At 21.8% G+C, this 24,044-nt stretch overlaps 4 protein-coding genes across 4 annotated transcripts; all 4 read left to right on the top strand.

The window, feature by feature from the left end:
• Positions 1-726: 726 nt before the first annotated feature.
• Positions 727-1,329, top strand: PBANKA_1202800 (conserved Plasmodium protein, unknown function; the record flags this gene model as incomplete). The annotated part of the gene is made up of 1 exon (XM_034566072.1): positions 727-1,329. One exon carries the CDS (start codon positions 727-729, stop codon positions 1,327-1,329), a length of 603 nt encoding a protein of 200 aa, XP_034422705.1.
• Positions 1,330-4,895: 3,566 nt separating this feature from the next.
• On the top strand, positions 4,896-7,043 carry PBANKA_1202700 (RNA-binding protein, putative; the record flags this gene model as incomplete). Its single annotated transcript, XM_034566071.1, has 1 exon — positions 4,896-7,043. One exon carries the CDS (start codon positions 4,896-4,898, stop codon positions 7,041-7,043), a length of 2,148 nt encoding a protein of 715 aa, XP_034422704.1.
• Positions 7,044-9,953: 2,910 nt separating this feature from the next.
• PBANKA_1202600 (E3 ubiquitin-protein ligase, putative) lies at positions 9,954-12,887 on the top strand (the record flags this gene model as incomplete). The annotated part of the gene is made up of 1 exon (XM_034566070.1): positions 9,954-12,887. One exon carries the CDS (start codon positions 9,954-9,956, stop codon positions 12,885-12,887), a length of 2,934 nt encoding a protein of 977 aa, XP_034422703.1.
• A 2,353-nt stretch (positions 12,888-15,240) lies between these two features.
• PBANKA_1202500 (WD repeat-containing protein, putative) lies at positions 15,241-23,054 on the top strand (the record flags this gene model as incomplete). The annotated part of the gene is made up of 2 exons (XM_034566069.1): positions 15,241-17,251; positions 17,377-23,054. The coding sequence occupies 2 exons, from the start codon at positions 15,241-15,243 to the stop codon at positions 23,052-23,054; spliced, it is 7,689 nt and encodes a 2,562-aa protein (XP_034422702.1).
• Between the last annotated feature and the right edge of the window lie 990 nt (positions 23,055-24,044).

Below are 24,044 nucleotides of genomic sequence, written 5' to 3'. Positions count from 1 at the left end.
TAAAATTATATACCAGAGAAGTGGAGATTTATGTTACAAATAATGAGATATAAGAAAAGTAATACACTCATATATTATATGTGTACATATTTGGACATTTTATTTTTTGAGATAAACACTTATAAATTTAAATTATACTTATTTTTCTTTAAAAAGGGAAGCACACATAATTTATGAATTTTATTGTTAAAAATTAAATATTATTTTTTTTTAGAATTTAATATCATATAAAAATTATGATAAATATATGTATTTGTTTATGATCAGGAAAAAGTTTGTAAACTTAATGTTTTTAAAGTAATAAATAAAAAAATGTAAAGATTATACGTGAATATATTTGTAAAATTCAAGTATTTTTCTTTATTTGTATATATAAAGAGAAAATATTATTTTAACCCTGCTATATTATATATATGGGAATAAGTATGCGTTTGCTTTGCATAAATATTATTTATAATATGCACATAAATTTTATTGCTTTATTTCATATGTTAATTTTTTTGCATTTAAATTTATAATTATTAAAAATATACATTATCCCACATAAAATTAAATACACTTTATGTAAAATGTGTTTTGTGAAATTTTCTAAAATTGCGAAATTTCAAAGTTTGAGCAATTCAAATTTATTAATTTAAAAGAGTCATGATGATTTTATTTTTTTGTGTGAATGTATACTTAAAAAAAAAAATATAGCATTGAGGATATATAGTAAAAAAAAAAACAATGTCAACAGTTGAAGAGCTGAAATTTATTTGGAATTTTTTATTTTCTGATATTTCGTCAGAAAAAGCAGAAAGCGGCGATGGAAATGCATATAAAGAGAATATAATTTTGCTAAAAAAATTAATGATAACAGAAAATATAAAATTTGAACAAAAATATAATGCTACAAGTATATTAGAAAAATTAAAAGGAGTAAAAGATGTTAAATATGATGATATATTAAATGATTATGCTAACAAATTTTTAACTTTTTTAAAAGCATCCTTTGAAAATGTAGCAGAAGAAATTCAAATAAATGATAAAATATCATATAGGAGAAATGAATTGATAAAACAGGAGTTAAATAATAAATTACAAAATTTAAATAATAATTATAATTTAGAATATATTAGCTTAAATAAATGTTTAGGTACTGAAGATTTTGAAAAACAAATAAATGCAAGTTTAAAATTTAATTCATTAAAAGATATATTAAGTAAATTATTAATAGAAATGAAAGAATATGAAAATCAGTATAATAAATTATTAGAAACTGATAAATTTCTTGATTTAAAAATGTTTGAATTGGAAAATTATTTAAATAATGTTAATGAAAGTTCATAAATAGAGATCACCACAACCCTATAACAACATTTAATAAACTATTGGCGTTTCGAAAAAAAAAAAAAAATTCAATTTAAAAAGCTGAAACAAATATTCACACATACACGTATGTATATATATGGATATTGAAAGGAATAATAATTAATTCTGAATTTCATAGTATACATAAATATATGTATATAGCGTTTTGATTATAGGGGAACATATGTACAACATTAAATTGATAAACTGGAAGTGGATATATGAATGTATAACTTAAGATTAGGGAATGATGTTGCTTAGAAATTATGGTAACATAAACAGTTAAATCAAACAATTGTATAGATAAGTATTTAAATTTTTAGTTTATATTTCCCATCAATCTATTTTATTTTTATGGTTTTTCATCAGAACTACCACTAATGTGCAGATGCTATTATATTTATATAAAGTAAAAGTTACATATAATTATGATTTCATTTTTGATTAGTATTAAAAATATATGAGTCAATTATAAAATAATACAGAAATAAGAAGAGGCAACTCATTATCGTCACATTATTACTACTATGAATATGGCTTTATTATTTTTAACAGTTGTCCTTTCCTTTTCGTTTTCTGTTTTAATTATTTATTTTATTTTGTTTTTTGTTTTTTGTGATAACATTTTGAAAAGTTATAAAAAGATTACATATTTCCAAATTATATTTTATCACGTTATTATTTTATTTATATATGTTTTTGTTATTGGACATTAAATTTGTAATAATCATTGAATATAAGAAATGGAAAAAAAAGTTACTAAAGGAAATAATATATAAAAATACAATTAAATAAATTATTCTATAGAAATAAATATATATTTTAGGGAAAAAAAAGAAGAAATTATTTATAAGTCATAAGAAAATTCCAAAAATATACACACGCATTTGTGAATATTAATTGTAATAATATATATTCAAAAATATATTATGTATGATATATTTAAAGGTATAAATATAGCAGTAAATTCAAATAAACTATTAATATGCAAAGAGGTTATTATTGTTATTATATTTTGATTTGATTGAAGTACAAAATTTGTAAAGTTTTATATTTGTTTTCAATATATATTTTTTTATTTGATTATACTTATTTCTTTGGTATAATATTGAGAATAATATATATATATAGTTTTAATTAAAATAAATATGAGGATAAAAGGAATTCAAATTGTTTTTTTTTTTTTTAAATTACAGTCTAAAATAAAAATTATTTCATATTTTTTTTAATCTGAACAGGTAGAAATAAAATGAGGTTTATAAAAAGATACTATGCATGAATAAATATATATGTGTAACTAGAGAATATAAAATGGGAAATAATTATAATTAAATATGTTTATTTTTTTCCGAAAAAAAAATTAATTTAAAGACTTTTTATATATTTTTTTTTGTACATATTTTTTTTGAGAGAATAATTGACAATTATATAATGTGGAGAGTGCGGATGAAAATATAAAATATACACGAGTTTAAAACAGTGAATATGGAAAATGTCTAAATTGTCAATAATTTTCAAATAGTTTGTTAAGTAAAATAATAACACATTAAACTTTATATGATACATACAGAAAAGAATGAAACAAAAGAAAAGGTATTTGTATAATTTTTTGTGTTTCTTTTTTTTATCAACTGTGCATACATATTAAAAGGGATTATACTTATAATTTTTGTCCATAATGGTAATATGTGAATATTTAACATTATATATAAGAATAAATGTATTTTTTATTAAAATTGTTCGAGATGATTTTTTTTTATGTGGTATATGTATATAAATTTTGGGGATGTATTTTATTTAAAAATATATAATATTAATAATTGAAGATTATTCGTTTTATGAGAATAATGCAAGCATGCAATGAATAAGAACAAACTATATATAACAGGCGCAAATAAAAAATGCAGCCATTGCCCATAATTGTAATATATATAGGCTCTTAAGGTTGTTATAAACACACATATATATGTATTATATGGATTTAACAGTAAACTTTTTATAGTAAAGCGATTTTTTATTTTCATATTTTGCAAATAATTGTATACGATATATTTTTATTGCGAGAAATTATATAAAAATTTTTTAAAAATGCATAAAGGACAACAAAATAAGATACAAAGGTTATAAAATTTTATTTTGTTTTTCCCTTTCTATGATGGTTAGTACCTATCTTTGCAATTAAAATTGTGAATATATAATTATATGCATATGAGTTTATTAGCAAAAAATAAAATAAATGCAGATTATACATAAGAGCATAAAAAATGCAAAACTTGTTAGCATTTTTTTTTAAAACACAAAGGATTTATTTATCCTATAAGCAAGTATACATATTTTAATATTGATAATTAGATTAAAATTTTATTAAAAGTTTATGAAAAATACAAAGCTATATGGATATATATATAATTACACATGTGAATAAATATATGTTAATAATATTTTTTATGAAATATAATGAAGTAATTAAAAGATTATTTAAAAGATGAATTAAAAAATTGAGCGTTATATCCTTAAGAAAGCATATATAATAATAATATTTTGTCACAAAAAAATGTTTATAAATAAGCACATGTATATATGTACATATATTGTTTTAATTTTCTTATATTTAACACTTTTTCTTATTATATGGTAATGGAATGATTATTTGAAATATGTAAATAATTATTTATGTTTATATATTAACTTATTTATATTTTTCAAGATTGTATGTAAAATACTATAATATTTAATAATAGTATAAAAATACCTATATATATATAGTTATATAAAAATTATATGATTTATGTGGATAATATTATATATATATATATATATATATATATATATATTTGGGAATACTTTTACAGTTAGAAATACAATGCACAAAAATGATATATAACTTAAAATATATTAAATATTAAAGAGGGAAAAAAAATTGTTAAATATGTATTATATAAATTAAAACCAGAAATCACAATATGAGCAAAAATTAAAAAAAATTAAAAAGTACAATATGAATTAAACAAAATAGGTTAGAAATGAAGAGTTTGAGAATGAATTAAAATTAAAATTCATAACGGTTTAAATAAATTTCTATATTTATATATCTAAGTAATGATCTGTTTATATATAATTATTGTTTATACACTATAAAATTTTTTATAAAAAAAATAGGAATGCAAGATTGTATATTATATGCCTGATCAAGTTTGCATATATATATATGTACAATTTTATATATATAAATTATGCCACGTTTATTTTCCTATAACATATTTTCCCTATTATAATAGTAGCATAAAAGTAATAACTTGCCCAGACATTCTTATGTATATTTAATTGTATAATGTTTTGTATTGTGGAACATATTATATTCCATCTATTTGTTGTATAATTTGAATTCAATAATATTATATTTTATGTATGTGCGGTTTCAGATACACTATAAAAGTATTTTGATATAGTACATAATTTTAATAAAACAAGAATAATATAGATAAGGAAATATTGTTTCTATAGTAAAAAATCCGATAAAAAATTACAATAAAAATAAAGCAGATATGCACACAAAAGAAAAGGAACCATATTATGGAGGGGAAAGGCGAAGATATGCATCAAGAAGCCGAGAAAATGTAAGAGATCGAAATGAAGGTCGAGAAAATTATAGGATATCACATGATGATAATTATAATAAAAGATATGAAGGTGGAAATGTAGATAGAAATAGAAATAATTCAAAAGACAGAAAATATTATAATAATGCACCCCCACATAACGACCATCATAATTATCCTCGGGATCGGTTTTATAATAGATCTCCTAAAAGAAACTTTTCAAAAGAAAGAAATTATAACAAAAATTATGACAGAAACTATGACAGAAATTATGACAGAAATTATGACAGAAATTATGACAGAAATTATGACAAAAATTATGACAAAAATTATGACAAAAATTATGACAAAAATTATGACAAAAATTATGACAGAAATTATGACAAAAATTATGACAGAAATTATGACAAAAATTATGACAAAAATTATGACAAAAATTATGACAGAAATTATAATGACAAATATAGATATGATAGAGGGTACAATCATGAATGGAATAATAACAAATATGTAGGAAGTTATTATCACAATAATAATTATAAAGGACGAAACGATAGAATAGATACAAAAATATATTCTATGGGCCGAGATAAAGGAAGGGGAGAATATGACAGACATTATAATAATATGAACATTGGAACAATGAGGAGAGAAAGGTCAAAAGATATGAGAAGTCATGCTTATAAAAAAGGAGACCCATGTAAAATATTTGTAGGAAATATATCTCCAGATGCAAAAGAAGAAGAAGTTAGAAAAAAATTTGCTAAATATGGTGATATTATAAATATTCAGTGGAAAGGAAGATTTGCATTTATAGAATATTCAAAACCAGTGTATGCAGAAAATGCAATACATGAAGAAAATGGGAAACATTATATGGGGGAAGAGTTAAGTGTACAAGCACATCATTTAAGTCCATTCAAAAATAATTATAGTGGTAGTTATGGGAATGTATATAATAGTTACAAAAATGATCCAAGAAATTATGAAAATAAATATTCCCGAAATTATCCAGATAATAAATTTGAATCAATTGAAAAAAAAAATTCATTAAGAATTGTAGTAAAAAATATAGATGAAAAAGTGAGTTGGCAAGATTTAAAAGATTTTGGTCGAGAAGTCGGATTAGTAAATTATGCAAATGTTGTATATAACAATAATGGTAATAATAAAGAATGTTATGGCATAATAGAATATTATAATTATCAAACGATGAAAAGAGCAATTGATGTGTTAAATGGAAAAAAATTGAATGGTGTTTCAGTCGAAGTTATTAAATATACAGATTCTTCGGTTAGTTCATTTTATAAAAATAAAGAAAGAGAAAGTGATCATCATTATTATAATAATAAAGATAAAGGATATAATTATCAAGGTTCAGGGGGAGATAAAAAATATTATGACCATGGCAAGGATAAAATACATCGTGATGGCAATAGTTTAGATCGAGAAAAATATCGAAACGATAAATATTATGAAAAAAATAAAATGAGTAAAGATGATGATATGAATGGATATAACAGATATAGTAATAGTGGTAGTAACCATAGACAGCACGATGAAGGAACTTATACAAGAAAAAGAGGAAATGATAAAAGTGAAGATATGGATCGAGATAGAAAAGAAAAGGAATATAATGATGGTGATGAAGGGAAATATTATCATAGAAGAAGTTTAGGAGAAGGTCAAGATAATAATTTTTCAGATAGAGAAGACGCAAAAAAAATAAGAAAAACAGAATCTACTAAATATGGAAGAAATAATAAAACAGAAAATCAACATAGTTCGAAAAAAATAAAAGATGAAGAATATTCAATAGAAAAAGAAGAAAATGGTAAAGGAGAAGAAAGTACAAAAGAAGAAGAACATGGATATAAAACTGATAGAGAAAATATATACTCAGGAGATGATAAAGATCAGGCTTATAGAAAGCGAAGTAATAATAGAAGTGTTGAACAAAGCCCAAGCTCTAATTCAAAAAGAAAATCATATAAAAGAAATACAAATAGAAGAAATAATAAAACACCAGATGAGTATTCACCAAAAGATGATAGAGATGTTATTTATGATGATAATACAAATACTGAAAAGTGATAATTTAAAAACAGTATTCGTAACAAATTCCGTCGCATATCAAGTGGATAATAAACAAATGATAAAAAAAAATATTTGACGTGTGTGTGCGCGCTATGTCCTTTTGATTAACCTTAACGTTGTGATTTTTTTTATTTTTTTTATTATTATTATTGTTATTTTTTTATTATTATTTTATTTTATTTTTTTATTTTACTAATGTTTGGTTAATCCATTATTTCATATATAGCGGCAATTACAACATTGTGATTACATGAAAAATTAACCAAAAATAATTAAACCTATATAATAAATAACTTTTGTATGTGTGCATTTTTTTTCACATAATATAAAACTATACAATTCGTAATAGTTTGCAAATTGTAATTATTTCGTTACACCCTTTCATAATTTAATATTATTTATTAATTTTATGATAAAAATACAAACCCAACGGAATAATAAATATACTTAAAATATTTTTATGCGTGAGGTATATATGTGGGTATTTGGACAGCGTATATTGTTAACATATATGTAAATATTTAGAGCTGGAAATTTGTTATGAATATAAATGTCAATACAACTAAGAATAGTAAAAAAAAGGGAAACGAAAACATAAATTCAAAGGATATTTTAAGAGACAAACATGATATAATTATTATTCGTATATAGGCTTTGTATTAATTAGCATTTTGTTTAAATATAACCATTAATTTTTACACATTAGTATGTGAACATTTTGGTAATTTAAAAAAAAATAATATAAAGTTATCATTAATCAAAAGCAAACAGAAATTTATGCAAATAAAATGCGTGCAAAAACAATTAAAATATATATATGGAACCTCTATAATTATTATAACTTATGTCATATTTTTGATTAGACGTTTATGCCTCGATATATTTTACTCAATGTATTATTTGTGTAATACTTTTTTTTTTTCTTAAAAAATGGATGAAGTAATAAATTAAAAATTATGAATAAATATAAGTTTGCGCTTTTACAAAAATAAGAATAAATATGATATTGAGGGGTTTATGTGATAATATATTTTTTAATTATTAAATGTGTATGAATTGTGCAAACATATAAAATTATGATATATTGTAAAATATCATAAAGGTTTTATTTTATGGAAAATTTTGAAATTCGATAACATGAATAAATATTCCTTTATATGGTCTTAAAGGTATTTTTTTTCCTAACCTCCAAAAATATATGAGTGGCAAATGTTTCACGGAATTTTGTGATATTATAATTTAAGAAGGTTTGTGTAATTATATCGTGCATATGCATGTATATAATATATATATATATATTAAGGGTGGACATTATTGTTTTCATGACTTAAGCTATATTTTATTATTATTACTCGTTTTTTTATTACACATATTTTAGTAACACACACGAAATACAATCCCCTCACACACCAAAAAATAAGGAATGTAATGACACTTTACCAATATTTTTTTTTTTGAGAATACTAAAAATTTATTATCAAATATGTAGTATTAAGGCGTAACAAGTATAGGAGATAAAAAAATAAATAGCTAATTCGCCTTTATGCATTTTACATAGTATGCGAATTAAACATAAAACGCGTACATACATATACAATGCACAAAAATTATTCGCTTAAATTATACTTAAAAGTGCAAATAATAAAAAAAATATGTGTAATATTATATTTAGATATGCAAATACCCATTATATTTATGTATATAATTAATGTATATATATTATATATGCATTTAAAAACACATAAAGTATTTAAGAATATAAGAATTGTTTCGCAATAATATATGCATGTTCCTACAAAATTTGGATATAAAAAATATATTTTGTAAATTAAGTATAAAAATTAATAGGGGATGCATATTATTAATCAGTGGATATAAATTATGTATTATATTCTGCAGTGGTGTAATTGCTAAAAATGTAAAAATATTGAGTTTAAAACGGTTTTAAATTACTTCTATATTATTATTATATATATATATATATATGAGGGATATACAAAAAAATATAATATAAATAAATATGCTATATAGTGTAAAAGCTTCGCATTAAAAAAAATATATATTATATTTTGCGCATATAATAATTATATACATATATATATATTTTTTAATATTGTTTTCCTTTTTTTAGTAAATATAAAAATATTGTAAATGCTTAATGAATGCGTGTTAATATAGAAAGAAATGTTCATGTTATTTTAAAGTAATTTTTTCATTTTTTAAATATAACCCCATTAAATTATAAATTATTTTTTTATAGCATCAAAATAATTACGATTTTTATTATATATAAAAATTTTTCAAGTTCTAATGTCATAAGTTTGTACTATATATAGTTACTCTATATGTACATGCGAGTTTTGCTTTTTTTTTGTTTTACAATATTTTTTTTAAATTAAAAAAAAGAAACAAATTTTGACATGATAAAATTATATAAAATATATTATGTATGTTTACAATTTTTGGTAAATCGGGATTATAGCATATGATTATGTATGTAATATATAAAGTAAGCATAAATATATCAACAAAAATAAAGGGGGGAAAAAACGAACATACAAACAAATGTATAATTAAGTAGAGAAAACAAACACCGCCCATAAAAAGCTACATATATATTACTTTTTTATATTAGCTATATCACATATATGTATATTTTCGTGGGTTTTTTTGTTAAAAATTTTGGGGTACAAATTATAAATGAAAAATGAAATACACGTTTTAAAATATTTTGAAAAAAATATTGAATTACTTTTTGCATATTTTTTATTTTTTTGTCAATAAAAAAAATTTTTTTTAAAGGGAATTAAATAGGCAAATAGCTAAAAAAAAAAATAATAATAATAATAACGGCTAGTTAAATATATCGAAGTACGGGCATAAAAGAAACAAGAAAGAGCCTTTATTATGAATCAGGTTGATGATTATGAATATTTTTGTCATAGTTGTGAAGATGTAAAAAGAACAAGTGATGTTGAAATTATTTGTGATGGCGAATTAAAATGTAAAAGTTGCAATAATGTTGGCTTTGTAGAAAAAATTGATGAAGACGATCCAGTTAGTTTTCATTCAGTTAATTATAACAGGGATGGTCGATCAAATGCCAATAATAGTGATCAAAATAACCCAAATAATTCCATTACAAATAGTGGTAACAATAGGAATAGTAATACAAATAGTAGCAATCATAATGGGGGCGTAGGAAGTAATAGAAGTAATAGTAACTATCGAATTGAGTATACAAATAGCAGTAATGCATTTAATCCAAATGACAATATTTTTAGTGATATGATGTTCTTCCGAAATATGTATCAACAAATATATAGCACCGGGCTTAGAACCGTTGATGGTAATATAAATTTTACTTCTAATTTAGAACCCTCATCGAATTCCAACAGGTCTAATGAGGCTAATGCCGAGAATACAAATGGCAGTAGTGTCAGAAATGTTAATAATAGCAATGGAAATCGAAATGATTGGTTTAGTCGAGTTTTCTTTGGAACAAACTCGAGGTCATCCAATCTAAGTAACAATAACACTTCAAATAATAGCAATAATAACAATGATAATAATGATAATAATAATAACAACAACAACAATAATAATAATAATAATAATAATAATAATAACGGTGCTAGTCAAAACAATAATACTCGAAATATAAGAAATCCGAGAATTGTTACTCGAGCTATAGATATAACTAACATTCCATTAAATTCGCCGATTAGATTAAATTTTCATGATATAATTGATAATATTTTAACAAACTCATTTGATAATATTTCTTTAGATCAAGTATTAACAATTATTATGGAGAGCGACCCATCAAGAAATGGTCCACCTCCAGCTTCTGAAGAAATCATAAAAAATTTAAAAGTAGAAAAACTAACATTTGAAAGAGCTCAAGAATTAGAATCGTGTGCTATATGTAGAGAAGAATATAAAGAAAATGATGAAGTACATAGGATAACAGATAACGAACGGTGTAGACATGTTTTTCATTGTGATTGCATTATTCCATGGTTAAAGGAGCGAAACTCATGTCCTACTTGTCGTTTTGAGTTGCCCACTGATGATCAAGAATATAATTGTAAAAGAGAAGAATTAAGAGAGCGAATAAATTCAGAAATATCTCGAAATAATTCGCTTAATAATTCGAATAATGTTGATGTTGGTCAGGATGAAAATGGGATAGGAACTAACAATGAGGAAAGGAATAACGAAAATGAAATGGAAGAAAAAACAGATAATGATAATTCGGGTATAACAAATAATGAGAACGGGAATAGAGAATTTAATGAGAATGGGGATAGAACTGATTCTAGAAATAGAAGAGGAAATGAATCAGGAAATCGAACTGAAGCGAGATTTTTACAATTTGGTGATGAACATGAGTTAAATGGATTAGGTGATTTTGCAACAATGAACACATCGTCAATTATACAGAATATTTTTAATAATTTTATAAATGGATCAAATAGTGATGGTTCAGGAGTAAGCAGAATATTTTGTCCACAACAGTCATTTAATAGAAATATGAATCGAAATTCAGATACAAGAAATGTTTTTGAAGAAAGCCAAATTCGGCCTGAACATGTTATTGTTAATATAACTAGTTCTATAGATGAAATAAATGAATTTCCAACTAATGATAATAATAATTTTCAAAATAATGTGACAACTGAACCGAATATTAATCAAGAAAGTAGAACTATTAATGGAAATAATAACCAGAATAATAGTAGTTCAAATGATGGAAATGCATCTAACGATAGAAACAAAAATGATATAAATAGTGAAAATTCGAATGAAATAAATAATCGTCAAGGTCGAGATAATTCGAGTAATGCACCACATATAGGAGAAAATATATTTGGGGCATCAAATTTTTTTTCGAGCTCAAATTTATCAGGATTACAAAACTTATTTGATGGAAATAATTTATTTGACACTGCAAGTGTAATTATAACAAATATAAGTAATCATAATAATACACCAAATTCTATAAATTCTGGTTCAGTGCATTTTCCAAATGTTTTTAATAATATAAATGAATTTTGTACAAGCATTAATAATTTGCATGAAGAAAGGAATGTATCCGTTTTGACTCCTATCGATTCTAACAATCTTCAAACTAGTAATACAAATAATAAAGAAGATCAAAAAAATAGTTCTGATGAAATGGGAAATAATAAAAATAATAACAAGAATGGAATAAAAAAAAATGAAAAGAGGATGTATGAAAAGGTGCAATTATCTTATAATGATCGAGATAATAACAATAATAATAGCAGTGGTAGTAGAAGGGGTCGAAATGATGATACTGAAGAAGAAATAATTCGAAAAAAATCTAAAAACTATGAAAATTATGATGAAAATAAATGTACTGAAATAAATGGAAATAGTAACAGGGATAATAATAAGGAAAATGAAAAAATTGAAAAATCGGATACTTCTGTAATTGATACTATAGAAAATAACGAAGAAAATGATGATAACAATAATGAATGTAAAAATTCAGAAAAACAAAAATCGGTTAAAAGTTATATATTTAACAAATTTAACTGGTTAAAAAATTATGATAATAATAAAGAAAAAAAAAAAAAATCTGAAAAAAATAATGATAAAAAGGATCCAAATATAATGCAAGATGACAGCACAAATTATAAACATGAAAAAGAAGCTAATACAACCGAATTAGAGAAAATGAGAAAAAATAACAAATTGGGATATTCGGTGCAAGACGGTGGAAATGAAGAAACTAATAAAAGTGATACTTATTTTCGGGGAACGGGAAAAGATGAAATTAATGATATGAAGGAAAATATTAGCAATGATTAAAAATGGGCTTTTCCCATGTTTTTTTTAATAAAAAAATTAAATAAAATATTTGCCCCAGATTTTAGTTATTTATTGAAATAACTTATAATTTAAGAACCCCGAAAATAGTTTTTATAAGAAAAAAACTGGAAAGAATGATTTACATTATAGTTTATTTTATTTTTTGTTTAAGTTTAAGAATAATATAATGATGAATAAAAAAATCTAGCCAAATTAATTACAGCTTTGATAAAAAAAAAAGAAAAAAAAAAAAAAACGAATTTAATCAATGTCTGTATATAGTAAAGCTATGTTAGGAAATATAAATTTGCAAATAATTAAAAATATGGAGAAAAAAAAAATTATAGAAAATAAATTATTAATTTGAGAAACGATTTTAATAATATACGCAATGTGTATTTTCTATATATAATGACTCAATCATCGAATGTGTCTATTTTGTTCTTAAATATTTATATATAAAAATTTGTTTTATTTTATATTTTTTTATATTATATACCATCACTTATTTTAATGAAATATTTTTATTTTGATTTTAAAAATAGTATATATATTGTTTATATTTTTTAAAATAAAATGTTTATTGCCTTTTTTTTTCTTTTTTGTTTTTTGTTTTTTTTTTCCCCATGTTACGTATATATAAAATACAAATCATATTTAAATATATGACATGGAAAAAAAAGAAAAAAAAAAGCATATATCGTAGAAGTTTATTTTAATATGTATATAATGCATATTCATTATTTTTTTTATCTGTTATTAAATGAAAGTATGTCGATGGAATGATAATATGCTATATATATATATATATATAACCGCGTGTCTATGAATATGGGTATATTAATATATCCGTATATATATACGTGTTTTCTTTATTTATTTTTTTTAATAATTTGTTTGACATTTCATAATATTTTATTTCAAGTTAAATAATTTAATGTACAATTTATTTATTACTTTTCATTCCATCTCTACCCTTCTTGAATTTATTTAAATTTAAGAAGCGGCTTCAGTGTTTATGTATTTGTTGGTTTATGTTTTATTTTGTTCGTATTTTCATTTAATTTTTTTTTTTTAATAATGAAAACCTCAATGTGCTTTTAGAAACAATAAAATTAAAATTATTTCCATAAATCGGAATATTAAAAATAGTATATACATATATGTGTTATGGGTAAAGACAACCAAGATATTTAATGAAAAAGTATATTTCATTCGTTTTTTTTTTTTTCACCTCATTTTAAGTTGAAATATAAAAAAAGTGAGCATATGGCCTTTTGCAGTTATCGAGGGGAAAGACTTAACAACATATAGACTATGTTTTTTGTTTTTTTATTTTAATTTGATAAATGTAGAATATACACTTTATGGGGCATCTTTATGTGTTTATATACATACTGGTTTAGCACTTCATAGGTATTAATTCGAATTATTTATTTAGAGAAGTTTGAAAATAATAAGTAACTAAGAGTTTACTATTGGTGTGTGTATTTGGTTATTATTAATTCTAAATAAATTTGTTCTATTTTATATATATTTTACAATTTGTATAAAGATAAAATATGAATATAAGAGTTTATATTTTTAATGAATAATAGATAAAATAAGATTGGGCGTCATGGTTTTAGTTTTGTATTCCTTAGATAAAATGAACATAAACAAAGAATGCACAAATATTTATTCATAGCATTGATGTGTATTTATGTATACATATAATAATTCATAAATAGGAGCATAAAATAAATGTATATATATATATAACAATTTCTCACAGATATTAAAGTAGGAAATTTGAGATATAAAATGTGGAGCTGGATTATTTCGGTGGGAAATGTAAAGATATATATATATACATCGTAAAAAAAACAATAAAATGAAAATTTGTTTAAAATAATAATTTAATTATAGAGAAAAAGGTAAAAATATTTTTTAAAATTAAAAAAGAAAAAAAAAATTATCACAAATCACTAAAAATTTTGATAAAAATTTAGTGGCACTTATTAGTAGATTGATATTAGAAAAAATATAAAAATGATAATACACAAAGAATAAATTTTGAAAAAGATAAAAATAAATTACAAAAATAATAATGAATTAAAGGGAATACATGATCAAACTGTATGAACTTTATGAAAATATAATTATTATAAAAAGATATGAAATATAGTTTTGGAAGTATTATTAAATATAACATAATTTTATTTATAGATTTTATTTATTCTTTTTAATTTAGTAAAATTGTCACATAGTATATCCAATTAAAAAGTTTGTTATCTTTATGTATAGGGATACAAATATATATATATATATATTTTTTTTTTTTGGAATTTTAATATAAAAATATGAAATAAGAATGAATGAAGATTTAAAACTAGGATCAGTAATATGGCCAAACTTTTCTTCTCCATTTAATATATCATGCTATGGATTAAACTATGAATGCAATATCTTAGCTTTGGGGAGTTCTGAAGGAAGCATAGTACTTTTTCGAGTGGAAAAAAATGAAAAATATAAAAATGATAATAACAATGGGGTTGATATAGCAAGTAATGAAAGTGTAAATAAGATATCATCAAATAGTTTTGAAAAAATGAATTCAAATAAATGTGATTATAATATGGAAAGGGATGGGGTAAAAAGAGAAAAGGAATATAAAGAATTTAGGATAAAAAAAAATGAAATAAATGAAAATCAAAAAATAAATAGTGATTCAAATTGTGAAGAGATTAAGAAAAGTAGTAATAGTAATAGTTTTAACAATTTCAATAAACGTATTGAAAATGATGAAAATGATAAATCATATACATATTATAAAGAAGAAAACAAAAGAATAAATAATCGAATAAAACTAATACCATATAATATATTATTAAATAATAAAAATAATGGATGTAATAATAGTGTAACACAATTATGCTTTGGTTTATCATGTTCATATCTTATTCAATGTATATCTAAAGAAATATTAATTTCGTTATATGTTGATAATACAATTGCTTTATGGTCACTAGATGAAGGACGCTGTTTTAAAATTTTAAAAAATTATAATTTTTATATTTATAATATGAAAGTATTACAAGATCGAAGATTTATATTGTTGTCTGGGTATAAAGATTTATTAGTTATAGATTTATGGGCAAATAAAGATAAGGAAATAGTAGCTCGTTTATCCATAGAAAATAAGGAATGTAATGAAGAGGCTAGTAAAAGTAATGAACTGAGTGATGTAGAAGATAGTAATGACACACATTATGATATTGCTAATAGTGATGTAAATTGTAAAATGTTTTCATCTTCTTCTGATAGTTTAGAATCGAATAATTTTTTAAGGAATAATTGTAAAGAAAATAATGAAAGATATAGCGAAGTAATTAATGGGGTATATGAAGAAAAATCTGTAAAATATGCTTCTCCATCATTAGTTAATAATAAAAATGAACGGGATAGATATAGTAAACATAATTATTATTATAACTCCCAATTTTTAAATTATAAGCTATATTCTGCTAAAAAAAAACCTAAAAATAATAATAAAAATTCGAATTTAAAAATATGTTGTATTTCTGCTGGTTTAGTACCATATTTAAAAAAAGAGAATCAAAGATCTTTAATACAATGTATGAAATTGTTAAAAAGAAAATTTTTTAACATTTATGAAAAAAGAGAACGAAATAATTTAAATTGTGGGAATGTAGAAGGTAACGATAATAACAATAATAATATACAAGAGGAGGAATTAGATGAAGAATATATAAAATTAAGAGAAAAAGAAACATATAAAAATTTAAATGATTTATTTTATTGTCCAATATTAATATCAGCATGGTTAAATAATGGAGATATAATATGTTGGGATTTAACAGATTTATTAAATTTTTATAAAAACAAAACAAGATTTGTTATAAGAACTGATAAAACTGAAATTGAAATGTATAATGAAATAATTGAAGATATTGCAGAAAATTGTATATATGATGAATTAATAAAAAATAAAATAAATATACCAAATGATATAAATTTAAAATCTCAAGATAAGCATTTAAAGAATACAGATATTTATGAAAAAATTGATGGAGTATATCATGTTAATCCAATTTTTATTTCAAACCTTCCATCATCAAAATCAGATTTAGAAATATCTGGTAATTGTAATTCAAGTCAAATAGGTATTATAGATAACTACATCATAATTTTACAGAAAAACAGATTAATTATTTATGAAAGAAAAAATGCAAATTCCCCTTTTGTTCCACTTATGGATTTATTTTGTCCTGATTTTGATCAATCGTGCAAAAGACGCACTCAAAATGGTCACTGGGTTGGAATGCAAGTTTTGCGTAAGCCAATCTGGCGATTTTCTTCAGGTAGCTTTTCCATTATTATTTCACACATTTAGATTTATGCTCACCTTTTTTTTGCACTCGTTTTGCTTTCTTTTCATCGCTTCTTCCGCTTCACTCGTTTTACTTGCTTTATTTGTTTTGTGTAGGTGCGCCCCAAAGTAATAGCTCAAAAATAAGGTCGTTTAATGTTATGCAGAATATGTCTAAGAATATTTGTGGGTGTATTATCGCCTGGACAACTGAAGGGAATTTTTATTGCTATACTTTACCTCTAAAATTTTCAAGCATGTTTTTGTCTTTTCAATCGAATATAAAATCATTTTTTTTAATGAAGGTTGAGAAAAACTTGTTGGGTTCATTTAAGAGCCCGGGTCCAATTCTTTTTTACAGAAATAAATATAGGACATCTAAAAAAGATGCAGATACCTATGAAAATAATTTCTCCAATAGTAGTTGTATGTTCAGTCAGATAAGACAGAACAACAATAATGAGCATACAAACACTGCGCATCTAAATAATGATTATAATAATAATGAAGAAAAGACGAGTAATAAGTATAGCAGAATTTATAATGCGCATACATCGAGTTATAGTTACAGCAATATAAATAAAAATAGTTTAAATGAAAACTCGAATTTATGTGAAATTGAAAAAAACACATGTTCAATAGAATCAACAAAATTGGAAAATAGCAATAGCTATAATGAAGATACAAATATTTCAAAATTAAAAAATAATAGTAATTATCGTAAAAATGTGAAAAGTAAAAACAAATCATCTATATGGCGAGATGATGTATTTTTTTTATTTGTAAACAAATCAAAACTAAACAGAATTATAGTTTATGAATATTTATTTGGCATTTGGTATAAGACGAATAAAATAGATAGTATATGGCTATTAGGTAATAAACAAAAAAATAATGTTTTAGAAAATAATGAAAGAGGATATAAATATGATGTAATAAAAAGGCAAATAGAAACAGCAAAAGATTATAATATAAATATAGAAAAAAGAGATATTGAAGAAATCAATAATAATGATATTTATAATCGAAAAGAAAATGTTGAATATAATGAAAATAAGAATAAAGAAATAATTACATATGCATTTTGTGAAAATAATCTAAATTTATATGTGATAATTAGTTATAGAGAAAGTCGAGTTGTGTGTGTATTAATAAATTGTTATAAATATGTGGAAAATAAAAAAATAATATATGATTTATATATTCCAGATATTTTATATAAAAAAAAAAAATTTATAACAGCATTGCATGTCGAAAATAATTATATAATTGGTGGAACAAATAGTGGAGATATATTAATATGGAATGTTTTTAATTTTAGTCTAGTAAAGTTTATAAAAAATTGTCATTTTTCTTATATATGTAGTATATACAAAGTTATTACAGACAATTTTTTAAAAAAAAATAATGTAAATATATTACCCGAAAAAGAAGAAACATCTTTTGTATTAACATGTGATGCAAGCAATTATATGATCTTAATAAATTTGAGTAAAATCGATTATAATAATGATCATAATAATTTTTTTTGTAAGAATGATGAATGTAACGTTATTTTATCATCAGAAGATAATATGGATAGTGTATCATTTTTGAAAAAAGAAAAAGAAAGATTGAAAAAAAAACTGATGAAAAGAAAGCGAAGCAAAAGTTTTGAGTTAAATATTTGTAATAAGGCAGATAGAGTATATTTTAGAAGAACAAGTAATAATCAAATAAATTATAAGAATAAAAAAAAAAGAAAAAGTAATGCTCAAATAAATTATGTTAATAGTGGTTTTAAAAGGCCAAGTTGGATAAATCCAGAAAATAAATATAAGCTAATAAACATTTTAAACTTTAAAAATGCATTAAAAAATTATCAAATAAAAAATAATAATTCATATATTTATAATATGTCATTATTAAAAGCAAAAAAATATATTATAAATTTAAGAAAGAAAACATGGGAAAAACGGTATGAAATGGAAAGAAAATTAAAAATTATGACTCATGTATGTTTTCATTGTTGTTTTAAGAAATTAGAAAAAAAAAATGAAATTAATTTTAAATTAATAAATAATGTATATATAAATAATTATTCTTCACTATTATATATTAGTTTAGTGAATAATTATGTGTATATATATAATTATAAAAATGGGAATTTTTTAAGATACTTATATGATTCTCAATATTCTCAAATATCAAATATCCCATTTGAACATGTATATACTAGGTTAGGTATAAATATATCGAGCATTCAACTTTTAAATAAAATTAAAATTAAAAAAAATGAAACATCACATCTACAAGGATTCAATACTGAAAGTGAAATAATATTTGATGATGTTTCTGATAAAGCAAGTTCATGTTCTTCTTCATTAATTACATCATCACATTCTTTAGAATCACTTCATCATTTTTTAAGCAGTGATGGAATGGAAATAAATAGAGACAATTATACCAATACTAATGATAGTTGTTTGAGTGATAAGGATGGAATATATAATAAGTGGGTACAATTTGAGAAAAATAAATTAAATAAAATAGAAGCTAAAGAGATAAAAAATAAAAAAATGTGTTATAACAATTTAAATAATATAATTAGAGGAAAAAAAAAAAAAAAATCATATTTATTAGTAAAAAGTCAAATTCCAATTATTAGTCATATATTATTTAGAGATAATCATTTATCGAAAAAGGCATTGCCTTTAGGAAGATTATTGTATCATTATTTTTTACCTGAAAAATGTACAAAATTGTGTAAAGAATTATTTTTTTTCTTAATCGATTTTCCATCATTACCATTTTCTATGTGTATACAAGGAAAGGAATCTACTTATTCAATAATTATTCCTAAATATACTCAACTATTTCATTTTTCTAAAATGTACCCATTGAAGTTAAGACAAGGAAAATTCAGAAAAAAAAGGAATACAGAAAATTCCGAAGAAAGAGAAAATGAAGACATTATAAATTATAGAACGAACAAAAAAGAAATGTACAAATTTTTATCAGCAGAAAAAAGGAAACAAAAAAAAAAAAAAAAATTTTTTTATGATTCATTAAATATAGATTATAATGATATATATAATAAACAATTTAAAAATAAATATATTTTGAATGACTCGTTAAGAAAAAAATACATTTATTTTGGTCTTAAATTAGGGACTAAGCAAAATGAGAATAAGCATAAAGTTAGTGCACTAATGCATAAATGGAAATATTTTTATGACGATCGAGAAGAAAATTGGAATGATGAAAATAATCGAGATATATTAAAAAAATATAAAATAAATAAAGATAGTAATTTGTATCCTATAAAAGTGAATGATAAATGGGGGCTTCCAAATAGTAGTAATTCACTATATAAAGAGATTGAAATAAATTGTGAAAAAAAAACTGATAAAAATTATAATAGGAAGAATAATAATTTATATATATTACAATATAATTGTTCTAATAATCGAAATATTGAAAGAAATAAAAATGTCGATATACATAAACACAGACAATGGATGCGTGACTATATAGATGATGAAATTGGTGGATGGTATTCATGTGACTCTTCTTCTAGTAAATCAAGTATATATTTGTATATTCCACAAAATAAGAATAATAAATATATTGGCAAAAAAGTTAGAAGTAGTATAAAAAGGGTTAGTGACATTGATAAAAGAATAAATATTTCAAATAAATGTAGTGAAATAAAAGGAAGTAAATATAATGAAGAAGAGGATAATGAAAAGAAACTAATGAGCCCAATAAACATATTTTCGAAAAGGGAAAATAATAAAATAAAAAAAAAAAAAAATAGAGATATATCTTACTTTTTTAATGATAACTCAGTTGAAATATGTTGCGAAAGCTTGTATGTGAATACTTTGTATTTTTGTTTTATTTTACGATTTATAAGTTTTTGGTTCAAAATGTGTCGAGATAAATATAATGATAATATATTAATAAACTTAAAAAAATATATAATATACAATTTACCAAATAATAATAAAATAAATTTATTTTTATTAAGTTATATATCTATGTATCCATATGATAAAACTATAAGAATTCAATTGCAAAAATTTATGTTTATATTAATACAGAATATGAAGAATGAATGTTTGGACAAATATTCAAAACTAGCTACCGAAATATTGCGCATTAATAATAAAAAAAAAAGAATTATAAAAAAAAATAATGAAAGTATATCATTATATGATACAACAGGGACATATATAATACAAATAATTATACCAAGAATTGGATCACATTATTTATATCCTTATGTATATGCTGATGAAATATGCTTAACACTTTTATTATTATTATTAGTTGTTAAATCTATTTATTTAAGAAATTCCAAAATATTTTATTCAAATGCAAATATGGCTACATTAATCATTCATCACATATGTTACTATATATTTGTGGATACACAAGATTTGATAGAAAATACTTATAATAAATTTAATAAGTTTAAATTATTTCATTTTATACATCTATTGTCTTTAAGTTTTTCAATAACTTGGGATTTTGTTTTATTAATACAAAAAGGTATTTTTACTAATAATATGAAAAATGTTACATATACCAATTTTAGTATAAATATAAAAGATGATGATTTTATTTGTAACGAACAAATTATAAATGAAAATTTTTATAAAAATTTGAAGAATTATTATATATTAGTAAATACATTAGGTAATGAATCTTTACATCATTCTTCAAGCGAAATTAATTTAAAAAATTGCATGGAGGATTATATAATGAAATCTGATAATGATAATAATAATAATATGAATGAACAAAATTATGAAAAACAAAATTTAGAATTAAGTTCATATGAAAACGCTATATCAGAAGAAAATAGTGAATTAAAAACTGTTGTTTGTAAAACAAGTGGATCTGGGGAAGATGGTGAAATTATTGTTAATAATATGGAAAATGAAGGAAATAATGATAACATAAATAAGTTTAAATTTATGGAGGATCAAAAAAAAAAAATATATGCTGAATTGTGTAATATAAATAAAATATTTTCAAATAAAAAATGCCCATTCAACGAGAATAATTATATAAGTATATGTCATTTTATTTTAAATATTTTTGAATTATATACCTTGTCATTAAATAATATTAGTTTCTTAAAAATTTTAATAAATATAGGACGTATTGAACCATTTTTATTTTTAAAGACACTACAATATATAAGTAATAATTTACAAAAACGTGTATTATATATAAATAAAATATTATTTTTGTTAATAATATTGATAAAAAATTATAAATGGATATTTAATTATTATATGAATATAATTATAGATATATTGCTAATTTCATTGGATCCATCAAATAATGTAAGGATGTTATGCTTAAAATTATCAACCAGTTTAATTTATACATTAGTAAAAAACTTTTCGATTTGTGCATTTAATAAGTTTACTCAAAGATTAGCTGTAGCAAATAATTCTAATAAGTGTATATATTTATATGATTTAAAAAATGCAAAAAAATTAAAAATATTTCAAGGACATACAAAAAGTGTAAACTGTATTAATTTTAATTCTACTGGAACATGTTTAGCATCTTATTCAAAATTAGATTTTTCTTTTAAAATTTGGAATTGTTCAAATGCTGGATTGTTTAGTGGATTTTTAAAAGTACAATCAAAATGCTCAAGAGACATACAATTGTCTAAAATTAAATTAAGTTATTTATTTTTGTCGGATAATTTTATAAATATTACTTATAAAAAGAAAAATGAATGGGTATTACGCCGAGAAGATAACGCTACTTATTTGATATATACTTGAAGGGTTGGATTGGGAAATTGAAATTTATGAAAGATATCAATATTTTTATAACAATACAAGGATGTAGTTATACACTATACATAAATGTTTTTTTTTTTTTTTTTTTGAAATTTACCCACTTAAAATGGGAATTTATAAGCACATTATATTTTATATTTCACCGTTTTTGCATATTTCTACATAATTATAAATTTACAATTTTTTAATTTTTATTGTACATGTATATTTTATATTCACATTTGATTATTATTTTTACATACCGTTTATATAAAACGAGTGATTATTTAAAAAAATCATTTTTTGAGTTTGCTCATTAAGGCGATTACTCGATTGTGTTGTATTGTTGTGTTCAATATATATATTTTTTTTTTGTTGATGGGGTTGTAGCCATTTAAAAACTATTTTTACATTTTGAATATATAGATAATATTTTACTTTTTAATACATTTATATAGAAACATATTATTTATTTTTCATTTATTGGAAATTTCCGTTGCCATAAATGTTTTTTTCTTTAATATGAAATATACATTGTGTATACTTTTTGTGATTATTGAAATTAGCTAGCATATTTTAAATAGGAAATAAAATGTGTTACTATTTTATGAGCATATTTTAGGCATTTCAGTATGTGTGTGCAATGTTAAATTTTAATAGACTTTTAAGGGCATATATATGGAAAAATAAAATAGGTGAAAAAAATATAAATTGTTCATTGTATTGTATGTTTGATATTAAACAAATTTTAACCTTAAAATATGTAACTGTGTATGTTCTTAAAATCCATTAAAATTTAATACGTATATTCCCTTTGAATATTTATTCTATAAGTTATGAAGTTTTATATATTCAGGTAATTTAGGTGTATATATGTACTACGTATATAAATAACGTGTTTTATGTGCGCCCAGATTATTTATAAAATAAAACAACAGTTTTATGGCTAGAAAACAAATACATATTCGGGTGCTATTTTATATGGTATAAAAT

This window comes from Plasmodium berghei (assembly GCF_900002375.2).
Source record: "Plasmodium berghei ANKA genome assembly, chromosome: 12".
In the NCBI taxonomy this organism is placed as follows: domain Eukaryota; phylum Apicomplexa; class Aconoidasida; order Haemosporida; family Plasmodiidae; genus Plasmodium; species Plasmodium berghei.
This window is presented reverse-complemented; position numbering and strand designations above follow the sequence as displayed.